This window comes from Trichechus manatus, unplaced genomic scaffold, assembly GCF_000243295.1.
Source record: "Trichechus manatus latirostris isolate Lorelei unplaced genomic scaffold, TriManLat1.0 scaffold00201, whole genome shotgun sequence".
NCBI classification, from domain to species: domain Eukaryota; kingdom Metazoa; phylum Chordata; class Mammalia; order Sirenia; family Trichechidae; genus Trichechus; species Trichechus manatus.
The window spans coordinates 4064764-4082172 of NW_004444137.1; the positions used below are offsets into that span (position 1 = coordinate 4064764).

A 17409-nucleotide genomic window follows, 5' to 3' on the forward strand; every position below is an offset into this window, starting at 1 on the left:
TCACAGGTTTGGCTGTATCAGAACGCTGAACATTTTAACATTTTACAAGACAAGTAGGAGAATGTTCTGTGTAAGACAAATGAAACATCTAGAAATAAAAAGGCAAAGTGGAAAAATGGTTTGATTCCTAACTTCAAAAAACCCAACCATAATAGATAATTTATTGACAACTGGAGAAATTTTATTTGTTGTGAGGGACAATGAAGATCTGGGTTGTTCTGGTAGGAAACTGACCTCATTTGTAGGAACTTAAAAGGTGAAGTGAATGTAATTAACCATTGGTTGTTTCATCATAATTCACATACATGGACAAATTCCTTACATTTATAAAGCCTCTCTAAGCCATGAATTTTTATATGATAGGTTTGAGGAATCACAACAGAATTTTCCACATTCCATATATTCAAAATTTTTCTCTCCAGGGTGATTCCTTATGTATTCAATGAGAGATGACAAATAACTAAATGCTTTCCCACATTCCTTACATTCATAAAGTCTCTTCCACTGTGAAGTTATTTATGTTCAGTAAGCACTCAACACTGAATAAGGCTTTCCCAAATTCCTTACTAAAGGCCTTTCTCCACCGTGAATTCTTATATGTGTAGTGAGGTGTGAGGACCGACGAAAGGCTTTGCCACATTCCATACATTCATAAGGCCTCTCTCCACTATGAATTCTTAGATGTCTAGTGAGGTGTGAGGACCGAAAAAAGGCTTTGTCACATTCTTTACATTCATAAGGCCTCTCATCACTGTGAGTTCTCATATGCATAGTGTGGTGTGAGGAGTAACAAAATGTTTTGCCACATTCCATACATTTATAAAGTCTCTCTCTAAAGTGAGTTGTCAGATGTGCAGTGAGTTTTGAGGACCGAATAAAGGCTTTGCCACATTCCTTACATTCAAAAGGCCTCTCACCACTGTGAGTTCTTACATGTGTAGCGAGGGATGAGGACTGACTAAAGGCTTTGCCACACTCCTTACATTCAAAAGGTCTCTCACCACTGTGAGTTCTTATATGTGTAGTGAGGACTGAGGACTGACTAAAGGCTTTGCCACATTCCTTACATTCGTAAGGCCTCTCGCCACTGTGAGTTCTTATATGTGTAGTGAGGTGTGAGGACCGACGAAAGGCTTTACCACATTCCTTACATTCATAAGGCCTCTCACCACTGTGAGTTCTTATATGTGTAGTGAGGTGTGAGGACCGACGAAAGGCTTTCCCACAGTCCTTACATTCAAAAGGCCTCTCGCCACTGTGAGTTCTTATATGTAAAATGAGGTTTGAGGAGTGACTAAAGGCTTTGCCACATTCCTTACATTCAAAAGGCCTCTCACCACTGTGAGTTCTCATATGTGAAGTGAGGTGTGTGGAGTGACTAAAGGCTTTGCCACATTCCGTACATTCAAAAGGCCTCTCTCCACTGTGAATTCTCATATGTATAGTGAGGTTTGAGGAACGACGAAAGGCTTTACCACATTCATTACATTCATAGGACTTCTTTCCAGTTACAATTCTCACAGCAGTGCTGAGGTAAGAGGGACAACTGCAGGCTTCTCCACATTCCTGACACTGACGAGCACTGCATCCAGAGTGAGATTTGATATGACACTTAAGTGATGAATGATTCATCAAGGACTTTCCACACTCAAGGCATTCAGAAGGATATGCTTCCAAAGGAGTTCTTTTTAGCACAGAAAGATTTGGAATCTGGCTGAAGGTCTGTCCACAATGATTGTCTTCATTACTTTCACAGAGGTTCTCTAACATGTGCCTTCTGTTAAAAACAGGCAGCATACTGTTGGATACAAACTTGCTACTATTTCACCATTACCATACACATTAAACATGTATTTTTCTGTTTGCAATTGTCTGTTTCATAGATTAAATCATCTAGCAGACATGCTACCATTATTTTTACTGTGTTTCTAAAATATGGTGCTGACAATTGTATTTAAGTGAAATGTTTCAAATATTAAATATCTGACAGTTATGAGAATATTATACTATGAAAATTCTGTAAACACACAATATTAGAGCTAGTATTATATACACATATAAGACAGCTCGATGGCAGAAAAGTTTGTACTGCCGTATGTGTCAGTGCGTATATGTATATATATAAATAATTGTTCTTGTTAAGTGCTGTTGAGTTGATTTCAGCTTAGTGACCCCATGGGACCAAAAGGCTGGTGGTTCAAACCCACACAGCAGTACTTCCAAGAGTCAGAACAGACAAGACAGCAACAGGTATAAGATGCGCGCGCGCACACACACACAGAAACATCCCTACTCCTAATAATCAACTATTTCATCTGACATTTCACATTTGCGACAATATAAAGAATCGACTATCTGATTATTTTGCACATTAATGAGGAAGGTCTCAGAGTGACCTCAGAGGTCACAAACAGTGCTACCCCATGCCCCCAGTCCCTCTTGCTGGCAAGGTTGCCACATCCAGCTGCTAGGCACGGCCAGGCTCCTCTATGGCCACAGCCTCCAGGTGGACACACAGGCAGTGCACAACCAGCAGGCACCTTCTCTCCGTTCCTATCTCCTACATGACCTGAGGGCCTGCAACTCAAAACTGCTGTGGGGCGGAAAGGCAGGAAAGAAAGTACAACAGAGAGGGTGTTTGAAGAAATCCTTCCAAGTTTCATGACATCCCAATGTGAGGTGAACTTGGCCTGAAGCCTCCACCTCGGTGGGGATGGTTGTGTAGCCAGGGTAACACCTCCCTCACAAAAGCCCCAAGCCTTGGTTGACTCACCAGGCCTGGAGAGAGTAGGCTCTGGGTTCTGGAACACAGGGCTTGTAGGGGTGGGACTGGAGCCCTGGAGGTGGCTCCACGAAGGGAGCTCCAGCACAGGAGGAAGGTGAAGCGGTTCAGCCGTGGGCCCTCCAGGCACACAGCCCAGCTTTATCCAGCTTTGTCTCCTCCAAGCCTCCTTCCTTACAGACGAATAATTCATAAATGAACTCGCCACAGTAGTGAGTATATTAATAAATCTTAGCTATTATGTCTACGATCATATTTCCTAAATAAAAAAAAAATTGGACAAATGGATGGTCTGAAAACAGAAACAAAAAATCCTTCCTTTTCACATAATGCCGATTTTTGCAAAACTATCTGGTCTTTGGAACCTCACCACGTCGAAAAGTGAAAAGTGTCTGTGTGTGTGTGAGTGTGTGCATATACATATATACACACATTCATACATTCACATAAATATATACATATATATGCATAAATACCCTTAGAACCCTGCTGGTGCAGTGGTTAAGCACTTGGCTACTAACTAAAAAGTTGGCAGTTTGAACACAATAGCAGCTACATGGGAGAAAGCTGAGGCAGTCCGCCTCCTGAAAGATTACACCCTTGGAAACCCTATGGGGCAGTTCTACTGTCGGACAGAGTCACTATGAGTCGGAATAGACTCAACAGCAATGGGTTTTTATACATATATGTGTGTGTACACGCATCCGTATTTGTGAGTGTGTATATTTTTGTCTTTAAGTGCTGTTAATTCCAGTTCACAGTGACACCATGTGACAGAGGAGAACTGCCCCACAGGGCTTTCATAGCTGTAACTATTACAGAAGCAGACTGCCAGGTGTTTTTCCCACAGAGCCACTGGATCGGTTCGAACTGCCAAGCTTTTGGTTAGCAATCCAGTGCTTAACCATTTGTCCCACGTGGGCTCCGTACATATATAAATACTTCAATGTCATTATACCTTCTTGACTCTCTCCTGAAGCACTGCTGTCTCTCGCGTAAACCAAACTCACCTCACATGTGTTTTCTGGTTTTTATCCTGATCTTCAATGCCATGCAATTCACAGATTTCTCCTACCATCGAGGACCAGGTGTCATTTTTCATGAATCGTACTATTATCTTTTCAGTGGATAGCCTGACTCCATCAGTAAGGTTTCGAGAAGCTGACCCAATCATTTAAGGTGAGGTTCACATGAAACAAGAAGGAGAGAAAATACTCAGAGGGAAAAGGTAGCTGTAAGCAAAGAAAGCTTCTTATGCATTTTGCTGTCTCCATACTTTGGCAATATTGAGAAAACAATTTACTAGGAAATACTTCCATGAAGATTGAGAGTTATGATGACATAAATAGGGTGTAATTAGAAGAGCAAAGTAGAAAGGTATTGGACACAAGGCACATGGAACATTAAAAAAGGAAAAGAGAACAGTCTTTCTCCATGAGCCAGGTGTGTTAGGATTGATGAAAGTCAGAAAAACAAGGTCAAGGTATCTGTGAAGCACATACTCCTCAACCCAAAAGAGACTTTTTCTAATTGATTTTTTCAAATCTCATTCCCTCCATGCAGGCCCTGTCCTTTACACGATTCTTGCCTCCTGGTGCCCCTGAAACAGTGGTCCTGGACAAGTGCTATCTGCACTCTCCTAAGGTCTTCCTCTTGCTACTCTGGGAGAACAAATGGTGTAGCTCACGTGGTGATCATGGAGAAAGGCATAGCATTAGAGAAGACAGGGAGAAGCAATGAACACTTCCCTGACACTGAGCCAATACTTTGATCCTCAGGGTCTCTGGTGATTGGCAGGTGTGAATTCATTTGTAGCAAAATAATCACGTCAAATTTGTAATAAACAAAAGACTCTTGACATGGTCCTAGAGCACAAATATTGACTCTGTGTACCAAAGAAACCCCTGAAGTCAACACTCACATTTATAACATTAAAAGGGCCTTAATGCTTTTAAACACAATCGAAATGAGAAGTCAGTTTAATACAGAGCTCTCTGTATTCATGGGAAGCCAAGATATGCATGTTCCAGAGAGCAAATGACCATATGTGCCTTATTTAACAATGTTTTCCCATTCCTCGGCCCACATAGTGGAGTAACATCGACGGGAATGACGTATTTGGTCACAAAAAAATAAAATTTTTAAATGAAGTAAAAGCTGTGGCTGCTAACCAAAAACTGGGGAGTTCAAATCCACCAGGGACTCCTTGTAAACCCTGTCGGGCAGTTCTGCTCTGACCTATACGGTCGCTATGAGTCGGAATCGACTAGACGGCAATGGGTTTGGGTTTTTTTTTTTTTTTATCCATACCTACTGAGGCCAGGCTTCTGAAGATTTCCATCATCACATCTCTGTAGAGTTGCCTCTGAGAAAGATCCAGCAATGCCCACTCTTCCTGAGTAAAGTCCACAGCCACATCCTCAAAAGCCACTGAGTCCTAAAAATTCCCACATATTTGGTTCAGCAAGATACGATTACTCCCATGTGTGTGAAAGGAAGGGTGAGGCTGACAGTCCTGGGGAACTGAGATTTCATGGGGATTTGACACAGGTTTTGTGTTCTACTAAGGCCTACTCTAGGGGTTAGCCTCATCCCTTTACAGTCTACATTCACTTCCTCAAAGACTGCATCCTGTCTCATAGACTTAATAATACTTCCAACACGATAAACCTCTTTCTCCACAGTCTGACTCTGACCAATTGTAGACACACTCCTTTCTACCTTTATGGTCTAGAACAGTCAGAACAAATACCATCAACTGGAGAAATGCTCTACAGTGAAAGCCCTATTTCCACATTCGGATCATCTCTTCCTTGTGGAAAAAAAAGTTCACCTCCTTGCACAAGAGCCAGCAGAATATTTAACAAAACATGAAGCACAGGGAGAAAGCAGAATGAAATGTTACCAACTGGGAAACACTGCAGGACTGGCAGTTTTTCCTTTTGCCCCTCACCAGCCATGGGGGCCCCAGTGGCCTGCACAAAGGGGCAACCCAACCAAAGGCCCTGAGCTTGTCATATTTCCCTGAAGAACTCCAGGTTATCAGGGACTGACAGGACAACCTGCTGAAAAGAAAATATTATTTTGAGGAATTGCAAATTTTTACATGTCTCTCACCTACTTTTCAATAACTCTACAGGTGCACTATCATGCACTCTTGTCACTTCATGGAGACAGGCAAGGGTATTGCAAAGGTAAACAGAGATCAGCTGAGAGACAGGAAGCAAGAAAATCTAGATATCACAATTTTCAAACTTTGAGACCCAAAGCTACTGTACATCAATTATGAGTGACTCTCCCTTCAACACTCACCCAAACACCCACACACACACTAATGTTTTACGATGACAAAGATCCCAATCTTTGAAAAATCAAGAGTATGCCCTTGGGTTTGCTGACCATGAACAAGAGGTTAAGATTCACATTTTCTAATAAGTTCACTCACGTGCAGGGGATTTAGCTGTTATACTACTCGCGCATCCTGGGAAACAGACACTTACACATCAACCCTGTGGACATTCCACTACAAAATTTTCTCACATTTACAGCCCTTGAAAGGCATGCAAGCATGAACAGCTGAACCCTGACCACTGGAATTGTTTGTGCTGCAGGACTGGCTTTTGTGAAATAGCATCAACCCTTTAGCTCCCACATGTAGTGAGGACACAAAAGACAGCTGCACTGCACTTCTGATGTTCCAATTTTACTGAACAGATGAGCAACTGTAGAACAGATAGGCTACTGGGTGAAGTGAGCTGTCAAGGTCATTTGTAATAATCCTGGTATAACAGTGTCACAGCAATCTTTGATCCAGTGCCACATTCAAAATTCTCCTTCACTGCACTGCAGCAGATTACATATTTTAAAGCCATCAAAAACCCTAACTTCCATTCCTACAACATATTCATGAAAAAACGTTGCATTCATTGAGTAACTACAATATTTGAAGGGATCTACAAAAAGCTTTCAGCACACTAGCTCATTATTCCCCATGCCCCCCGTAAGCAGATATTGCTTCAAATGGGTTATACCGAGGAAAGTTACCATCAGTTAATCACTTGCTTAATGTTAACCAAATGGCATGTTGCTGACCCAGGATCAGAATGCAGTTCAATATGCCAAAGGCTGAATTCCTGACAACTACATTTCTGTGCATATGTCTACAGTTTTCTTGTTATTCTGGCTATTAATCCTCAATTACTTGGATGATCTAGAGCCTGCTGGGTAGCGGGGACAGGAAACAAAGGAAACATCCTATTCAATTCAGACAACCTGGATCTCGTTCTTCTGGCAAAGGCCAGTGTCTCAGGCAAGACTACTTCCCTTCAGGCCCTCTGTAATAATGGCGCGCCGGAGGCAATGACTGACCTCCTCTAACTTCACAAGGGGGAATGAGAATCAAGAACAACAGCTCAAGGCTGATTCCTATGAAGCAGAGGTTAGACATGCCTCCTCTCTCTGCCATCTTTACCAATTCTGGTACCAACAGTCCCTCCCAAGGCACTCTCTACTTTTCTTCTGAGTTCCATAATTCATTGCAATGGCCACACGGAACTCACAGACAATACTCATGATTATGGGGTTTATTAGAGAAGTAACTGGTTACAATTCAGGCTCAGGAAGACTCAGGATACAGTTCTTCCATCATGACAGTCTCACCAGCCCACCTCTCTCTGGCCCCTTGTCCTCTGCCCTGCTTCGGCAAATGTTACAAAGCTCTTTTAGCTCTTCTAGTAAGTGCTCTGAGGCACCCCAGTCTGCAAGGAGGCATCGGCCTGAAGGTGCTCAGCTCTAGCTTTCTGGGTCAGCAAACCTAGGTTCACCAAGTGCCGAAAAGCACCCTACTCTACCTCTGTCAGAGGCACTCAGCTTTCTCGCTCTATGGGCTGGGAAGCCCACCAGGCCGTCTCCTGTTGGTCTCCTGGCAGTCTCTTGGTTCTGCTACCTCTGCTGTTGCCATTCCTCTGCTGTTGCTTTTTGCCATCTTGCCGTCTTCAGTGCTACAACTCTCTGTCTCTGAGTCTAGGAGGGTCTCAGCACTGGGATCCCAGGTCTAAAGGACACACTCCACTCCTGCTTCTACTTCTTTGGTGGTGGTGAGGTCCTCTCTTCGTACCTCTGGTATGGCTCACTTTAAGCCTAGCAGAATGGCAAAGCTGACCGACCAGTTCTCTCATTTGTGTGCCATATACCTTATTACCATGGTCCCACCCAATCATTTGGTTGGAGTTACAAAGACTATGGCTAGAACAGCCATATTAAGCACTTCACTGCACCAGAAACTTACATCTGGCTCTGTCATTTATTAAAACTAGGTAATATTCACACAGAGCCTACTTCACACAGGCAAAGCAGATACAGCACTGAACAAACCAGAAATACCCAGAGACACATGGATCATAACTTCTGTGGGCGTGGGTGGTAAATAAACAAAATATAATGTCAAGTTCCCTGGGTGGCCCAAGTCGTAAGCGCTTGACTGCTGGTCAAAAGGCTGGTGGTTGAAAGCCACCCAGAGGTTCCTTGGAAGACAGGTCTGGCAATCTGCTCTGACAGATCAGAGCCTTGAAAACCCTATGGAGCTGTGCACACATGGGGTCGCTATGAGTCAGAATTGACTCCACAGCAACAGTTCCGAATCGAATTGTCTCCAAAAAAATGTTTGTCAACTTGGCTAGGCCATGATTCCCAGTACTGTATGGCTGTCTTCCATTTTGTGATCTGATGTAATTACCTCAGTGTTGTAAATCCTAACCTCTAAGATGTTAATGAGACAGGATTAGAGACAGTTATCTTAATGAAGCAGGATGAAACCTACAGGAGTCAATCTTTTTTGAGATATAAAAGGGAGAAGCGAGCAGGGTGGGGGTAGGGGACCTTCTGCCACTAAGCAAGAAGAGCCAGGAGCACAGCGTGTCTTTTGGACCCAAGGTCCCTGCACTGAGAAGCTCCTAGACCAGGGGAAGACTGATGACAAGGACCTTCCCGCAGAGTCCACACAGACAGAAAGCCTTCCCCTGGAGCTTACGCCCTCAGTTCAGACTTCTAGCCTCCTAAACTATGAAAAAGAATAAATTTCTGGTCGTTAAAGCCAACCCACTTCTGGTATTTCTGTTACAGCAGCACTAGATAAGAGCAACTAACAACAACAATATAATGAAGCATGGTGGTAAGTTCTATGAAAAATGCAGCACAGTCGGGATAAGCAGTAACAGCAGCATATTTATTTTTAGTTAGTGCAGGGAAAAGCAAAATAATGTTTCTAGGAAACACTACCTAGTGAAACCTGGCTTTGTAAGGAAAAATAAATACATTTTTAACTCTAAAAACTTGGAAGCACTCTGTGATGATTTTGCAAACACATATATATTTCACATGCCCATCAACTTTAACAACTTCCAGCGTAGGAGTACAGCAATGAAAGAGCACCACTGACCTTCATGGCTGGGAAAGGGAAGATACACTGGTTACTCACAAAATGAAAAGATCATTACCAAAGAGTAAACATGTAAATTAGGGCACTGGAAGAATAAAAGCAGCATGAATAAACACGATCAAGAAAGTAAAAGAAAACAATAGTAATGATACAAAACACAAACAAAAACTTTCACGTTTTGGTCAGATTAGTAAAGATCTTGAAAGTCATCACTCCCATCCTCCATAAAAAAGCTGAACATACTGAACCAAGAGTTTGAGGTCACAGGAAAAGGCTGGCCTCCAAAACTGGAGGGACTCGTAGGCAGGTACAGAGAATCATTCCAGAGCAAAAGCCCAGAAGCAGAGTGCCTATGTGTCCCTCTACCTTTGGGGGTAGTGATTTGTCCTGCAACATCAATAGCCTAATTCATTGAATTCTTTGGAAACAATGATCAGAGCTAAGACTTGAAAGATGCAAAGGAATTACCGTAGAGACTGCTGAGAACAGACTGTTCTAGGAGGAGGAAACGCCAGAGCATAGCCCAGCAGGTGAGAGCGTGTCTGGTACGTTTTAGGGAGACCCAAACCCCAGCATGACCAGAGCAGGGTGAGATGCTGGAGAGTTAACAGTAGAGGAATTTCAAGAGGTGACTGGAGCCAGTGGGCATATCATGTTGTGGGGAAAATGGTGGCTTCTGAAAACACTCCGGCTGCTCACCTGTCTTAGTCATCTAGTGCTGCTATAACAGAAATACCACAAGTGGATGATTTTAACAGAGAGTATTTCCTCACAGTAAAGTAGGCTAAAAGTCCAAATTCAGGGCATCAGCTCCAGGCAAAGGCGTCTCCCCATCAGCCTTCTTCTCTTCAGTGCTCCCCCGGACTAGCAGCTTCTCCGCACAGGGACCCCAGGTCCAAAGGATGTGCTCTGCTCCTGGCACTGCTTTCTTGGTGGTATGAAGTCCCCCATCTCACTGCTCACTTCTGTCTTTTATATCTCAAGAGATTGCCTCAGGACACAATGTAGTCTTGTAAATTGAGTGCTGCCTCACTAATACAACTGCCTCCCATCCTCCCTCATTAACATCACAGATGCAGGATTTACAACACATAGGAAAATCACACAATACCGGGAATCATGGTCTAGCCAAACTTATACACACATTTTTTGGAGAACATAATTTAATCCATGACATTCCACCCTTTGGCCCCAATAAAATCACATCCTTACAACATGGAGAACATATTCACCCCATCATATCATAGCAAAAGTCTTAATTCCAAGTCCAAAATCCAAAAATTCCTCTTCATCTGTGAAATCTAGAATACATGTTATCTGCTTCCAAAGGTACAATGGCAGACACAGACACAAGCTAGACATTTCCATTACAAATGGAAGAAACTGGAGGGAAAGAAGGGATAACAGGCATCAAGCAAGTCAGCAGAACACATTACATTAGCCCTCAAGGCTTTGAGAATAATCTTCTGTTCTCTGAGACAATTTACACAATAGTCCTGCCCTCTAGACTCTAGGTATTGGCCACAGTCTCTGGATTCTGAGTGGAGGTCCATCGGCCCTGGGCTTCAACTCCACCTTCCAGGCACACTGGGACAGCAACTCTGATCCCTCAGCTTCAGGTGCACCATTCTCCTAGTCCATGGAGTGACAACTCCATCCTTAGAAACACCAGAGGCCATGGCTCCATCCTTAGAAACCCGAAGTCATGGTCATACCTTTTAAGACTGAGGCAGCTGGGCTTCCTCTGTCCCTTCTCTCTTCAGCTTCTACTTCCTGTGGCCTCTCGGCCCTCATGCCCACATCTGCCCTGCGGGGGCAAGTGTTCCAAAGTTCAGTAGCTCCGCTGATTAAGTGCCCGGAGGCACCCCACTCCGCCAGGAAGCTTCCTGCACACACTCAGCTCTCTCGCTCCATGAGTCGGCAAGCCTAGCTCCACCGATAACTACCCGGAGGCACCCCACTCCGCCAGGAAGCCGCCTGCGCACAGGCACTCAGGTCTCTTGCTCTGTGGGTCGGCTCCAGAGCCATCTCGCACTGGTCTCCTGGTTCTGCTGCTGTTGGTTCTCTGCCACTGCAGTTTCTCTGCCACTGTTGCTTCTCTGCCGTTGCGGGTTCTCTGCTGCTGCTGGTCCTTTGCTGCTGTCACTGCTCTATCCGCTCACAGATTCAGAACTGCTTCCACGTTTTAGCTATCTGTTAGAACACCCCACTCTCTTGGTACCAAATTCTTAGTCATCTAGTGTTGCTGTAACAGAAACACCACAAGTGGATGGTTTTAACAGAGAGAAGTTTATTTCCTCACAGTAAAGTAGACTAAAAGTCCAAATTCAGGGCATCAGCTCCAGGCAAAGGCGTCTCCCCGTCAGCCTTCTTGTCTTCAGTGCTCCCCCGGACTAGCAGCTTCTCCACACAGGGACCTCAGATCCAAAGGATGTGCTCTGCACCTGGCACTGCGTTCTTGGTGGTATGAGGTTCCCCATCTCACTGCTCACTTGTCTTTTATATCTCAGGAGACTGCTTCAGGACACAATGTAGTCTTGTAAATTGAGTCCTCCCTCACTAATACAACTGCCTCCCATCCTCCCTCATTAACATCATAGAGACAGGATTTACAAGACATGGGAAAATCACACAATACCGGGAATCATGGCCAAGCCAAACTGATAAACACATTTTTGGGGGAACATAATTTAATCCAAGACATCATCTGAGTAAAATGCAGAGCAATTTTATACCTTTGATCAAAGACAGAAAATGATAAGACGGCTCTTAAAGAATTTAAAGAACCTGTGTTTAGGGGCAAATGTAAAAGCTGGGAGCCACAGTAGAGGGTTCTGGCCATAATCAGATAAGAAATGATGAAAATGGGCACAAACAAAAACTACATTAAGGAACATATGTGCTAAGAACATAAACACTTTTCTAGCAAAAGTAGATAAAAAACAAGGACATCCATTATTTCATTCCTATTCAATGTTATCGTAGGGGTTGTACCCAATACATAGCAAAAAAGAAAAAGAAAAAAGGTAAAGAAGTAAGAATGTGGAAAAAAAACACACCCTAATCTATATTTTCAAGTTAAATAACTGTATACATAGAACACCCAAGAACGGTACTGATGATTATACTGCTAAGAGTATTCAGATTACAAAACAAATACCAAGGTAAGGATTGTTTTAAATATTTCACTTATATACACTAGCAACAAGCGCTTGAGAAATTAATTTTAAAAGGATTCATATATTTTTAGTAAGAGTAAAATGTATCAAAAAGAAGTATAGCTAAAAAGAGATCCTAATGAAAAAAATATAAAACATGATTAAATGACACACAAATAGACTGAAATAAACGAAAAGATAGTGCATGCTCTTAGACAACTGTTCTCCACAAATAGATCATTTTCAATGCGCTTCCACAAAATTCCAACCAATTTTATTTTTTTGTGATTCACAAAAATTCTTTAAAAATATATATGTAATTTTAAATACCCACAAATATCCAAGATATTCTAAAGAACAAGGCCTGGGATTCCCCACCTATATCATACATGCCATTGTATTCATATACACTTATTTTACAAATGGAGCTACAATATATTAAAAAGAATAGTATCATTATAGGAATACATAATAGATCAACAAAAACAAATACACATCCCAGAATAGACCCATCAAGATCTTTGGAAAGTTGACACAGCAACCTCAGCAGGGTAGTGGGAGAAAGCACTCACAATTTAATATATGGAGAAGAATCAAGTAATTGGAGTCCCTGGGTTGTGTAAACAATTAAGTGCTAACATACTAAGAAAAAGACTGGAGGTTGAAAGAAAGGTCTGGCAGTCTACTTCCCATAAATGAGCCACTGAAAATCCTATGGAATGCAGTTCTACTCTGAAACACACGGGGTCGCCATAAGTCAGAATCAAGTAGAAGGAAAATGTTGGTATTTTTTATCAAGTAATTAACTAACTGAAATAGTCTATTCCTACGTATCCCATATACAAAAATCACCTCCAGGAAAATCAACTTTAATTATGAGAGTGTAAAATTATAAGAGTTTTGGAAGTTATAAGCAAGTGATCTTATGACATCAGAATAGAGAAAAAAATCTTAAATAAAAAGATTGAGACATAAGGGAAAACACTGACAAATTCAACTATGTTAAAATTCACAATTCATCAAAGTGCAGCAAAAATGAGTTAGAAGATTAGTTTCATAATAGGGGGAAATTTTCCAAACTTCATTAAAAAAAAAAAAACCCAAAACCAAACCCACTCGCACTGAGTCGATTCCGACTCATAGCAACCCTATACAACAGAGTAAAAATGCCCCATAGGGTTTCCAAGGAGTTGTTGGTGGATTCGAGCTGCTGACCTTTTGGTTGGCAGCTAAGCTCTTAACCACTGTGTCACCCTAAAAAATCACAGAAATATAAGTTAACAGTGGGAAATATGCAGAGCTTTTCAGTAATGAAGTAGTGTAATGTACTTGAACTATAAAGTAAGATATCCTTTTAGACACTTATTATAAGAACAAAGATTACTTCATTAGATTTAAAACACCATTGCCGTTGAGTCGATTCCGACTCATAGTGATCCAACAGGACAGAGAACTGCCACACAGAGTTTCCAAGGAGCGGCTGGTAGATTCAAACTGCCGATCTGTTGGTTACCGGAAGAGCTCTTAACCACTGTGCCACCAGGGCTGCAATAAGCAGGTGCAAAAAATAAGATATACATGCATATTTTCTGGGTGGGAAAATTTGTAAAATACGTCGGCTCTTTTAGTAAATTTGAGCTTAGCTATGATGTGCAACTCAGAGATTTCCCCTCACTAGAGAATGATTGTGCAAGAGCACTTAAGAGTTTGGAAGGAGAATAAGAGCAGCAATATTCACAAGAGCGAGAGTTACACTTGAACCACACAAGCTCTACAATGAGTAGGTAAATTCTGGCCCATTCATACAGTGGTAGCTTGCATACATAGCAAAATGGGTGAACTAGACCTACAGACACTGGGATGTATTAAACTCAAAAGCATTCTGAGGAAAACAAATCACGGAATAACCCAGACACAGGCATAACTGAATTTACAGAAAGCTCAAAAGAGGTAAACCTAAACAATATAGAGATTATGGATTAAGACTTGGCTGTCACATTTAGCGATACTTCTTAGATGTAACCAAACACCCTGAGGGATTAGTTTCCCGCGTCTGAAGGATTAGGATTACTGTTGTGGGACATCTCGGTCAACTGGCATAATACAGTTCATAAAGTTTATGTTCTATATCCTAGTTTGGTGAGAAGTGTCTGGGGTTTTAAAACCTTGTGAGCCACCTTCTAAGATACGACTATTGTTCTCTGCTCCTCTACAGCAAAAGAGAGAGAAGGAAACCAAAGACTCAAAGAAGAAATTAGTCTACAGGACAGTCTACATCAACCACAGGCTCCCTTACCCTGAGACCAAAAGAACTAGATGAGATAGTACTTAGCTACCACTACCGACCATTCTGATCAGCATTACAACAGACGGACCCCGATAGAATGGGAGAAAAATGTGGTAAAGTATCTCAAATTCCTAAAAAAACCCCAACTAAACAACAACAAAAATAAAACACACTTACTGAACAGGCTGAGACTGGATGATTCCCCAAGAATGTTGCCCTGAGATATTCCTTCAACCTTAAACCGAAACCAGCCCAAGATCACCTTTTAGATACATAACATACTGGCTCACCAAATAGAGTATCACCTGTGAGTACTGTGCTCCATTAAAAAAATCAGCTATATGAGACCAAATGGTCAGCAATTATTTTAAAGCAAAGATAAGAATGTATAGGGGGCAGAGAAACTAGACTGATGGAAAGGGAACAACCAGAACAGAAATATTGAGAATGTTCACAAATTGTGAAGAATGCAACCAATGTCACTGAAAAATTTGTGTGGAAATTGTTAAATGGGAACCTGAATTGCTGTGTAAACCTTCATTTAAAAAAAATAAAACATTATTTAAAAACAAAAAGACTTGGGAGGCAAAGCTATAATAACAGAAATAATAACTGTAATAATAATAAACTGCTCAAATGCAGATAGCAATAATCTCCAGGCAGGAGATAGCTGACATGAGCGTGGGACACATTGGGAGGTCATAAAAATGACAAGGTCTATTTATTATCAGGGATTTAGATTCCTATTAATTAAACTACACAACGAACAGTTCATGCACTCCTAGTTTATGATACACTCGACAATAAAACCTTAAAGTAATGGCTTAAAACAGGAAATGTAATTTTCATATAATAATTTTACAAAGTTACTTGAAAACGCCTTCATTTTAATTTAACTTGTCTTAGTTGAGAAGGGCTTCTATGTCTCAACGTTTGATACCTGGATCTTAAAATTTACATTTATATTCACTAAAGCAAGCTTTGTAAAAGTAAAATACTGGACACAATCAAGTGTCCATTCACGGCGGTATGGTCAAAACAATAAACAAAAAACAGCTGTTATAGTATTACGGAGTTTAACAAGAAATTAGATTTAAGCTCTCTCTGTATTGTTATAAAAACTCCAGGAACACGTGTTAACTAAAAAGCAAGTACAAATTTCAAGCTGCTTTCTGTGTAACAAAGTAGGAGAAATAACATGTTTTACTTTTGAATTTTTACTCTTACATCAGTTAAAATATGCATTTCTTAGTGTCTGAGAAGTTTATATCCATTAAATTGAAAAATTCTCAGTAGAAATACAAACTGATCTAGAAATTTTCTTCCAATGGAAACCGTAAACCCAAGAAGTTAAATACACCAACTCATATGTTGAACTTGTCTAGCAAAAAAGAACCCTTTTCTTTTAGATTCCCATTCGAAACTGTGGAGAGCTGTTGAAAAGTACAGGGACTCACTACCAGCTCTAGGCAGAGACGGGTGGGAGGACAAAGACACAAACTGGGGAAACATGCTTCCCACACACCGGAAAGCCTCAAAGAAAGAGCATCCCTCCAAGAAGGATGGATCTGGAGACCCCACACATGATCCAGCTGGATTCACTCTCCTTTACCTCATTTCACTGGTGAGATCATGAGAAGCCCCACACAGGACTCCATTAACAGTCAGCGCCTTCCGCTACCAACTCTCTCCCCATTTTCCACCATATCACACAGTGTGTCAGGGGAGCTGCAGTTATCGAACTACACAGAAAAGGCTCCAGTGTCTCGGGGAAGCCAAGAAAACTGTGTGCAGGGATGGGACAAGGATGGCTCTGGAGGATCTGGGGCTTGGTATCCTCAGCCAGAGCTGCTCCGTCTTCAGACTCTGGTCAGGAGGTTCTGTCATTCAACACAGAGAACCAAGGCCAAGGACAGGGATGTTAACGCCCTATGATGTGTTAGGGTCACAGAGGGACCGTGGCCCCAGGCTTCTAATGCTTGAAAATCCACTTGTGTGCAGAGTAAGGGCCCAGTGACAGCGGAAAGGGGCCTCAAGATGCCTCGTATAGTTCAGTCCCTTGGTCTCATCTGCCACCTTTTTGCCTCACTGAGGAACCTCAAGTTCCAGAGCATACGATCCCCATATCCAGCCTCACCCCTTAGAGTAACAACACCCCAGTTCTCTGTAATACGCACCATTTCCTGGATCCGGCTTCTGGAAGTCTAAGTGAATGTACTCTCTAAGCCCAAGAAGCCACTTCAGAAAGACGGATGGCAGGGGAAGCAGAGCCACTAGGCAGTTTGGAGGCAGATGATGAGGTGTGGTCCACACACCAGTCAGAGCAGTTAAAATCCTTACTTGTGATTGCAGGGATCTGCAAGGTTGTCCTCAGTCCCCAGCTGCCTAGGCTGGACTAACTCTCCCTGTGCCACACCTGGGACCTAAAATGGAAGAAGGAGACAGAGGTGAGTAAAGAGGAAGTGACAGGTTCTTGGCCTTCAGCTTTTTCCCTGGACAGGGCTTCCTCCCAGGCTCAAGGCCATGCTCCACTCTGAGGGCGTTTGCACTTAAGGCAGATCCTGCTCCAGCCTTCCAGAGCACACACTTGCATTCTTCATGCAGCTCCACAGGCCTCTTCTTCTGGCCACAATGTCACAGAAGGAGGGGCTTCCTCATCCTAGAGCACAGGAGGCATCCAGGCCTGCCCAGGCTGGAACGTGAACCTGGCTTACTCCACAGTGTCAGGAGTCCAAAGCTTAGGTTG

The 17409-nt window shown here is 42.4% G+C and overlaps 1 protein-coding gene across 1 annotated transcript; it reads right to left on the bottom strand.

Annotated features, from left to right (window-relative positions):
* Nucleotides 1-367: 367 nt before the first annotated feature.
* Nucleotides 368-17080, bottom strand: LOC111822733 (zinc finger protein OZF-like). The gene is made up of 5 exons (XM_023742133.1): nucleotides 16841-17080; nucleotides 5093-5219; nucleotides 3793-3853; nucleotides 855-1798; nucleotides 368-770 (listed from the first exon to the last, which is right to left on the bottom strand). The coding sequence occupies exons 1-5, from the start codon at nucleotides 16841-16843 to the stop codon at nucleotides 523-525; spliced, it is 1383 nt and encodes a 460-aa protein (XP_023597901.1). The 5' UTR covers nucleotides 16844-17080; the 3' UTR covers nucleotides 368-522.
* Between the last annotated feature and the right edge of the window lie 329 nt (nucleotides 17081-17409).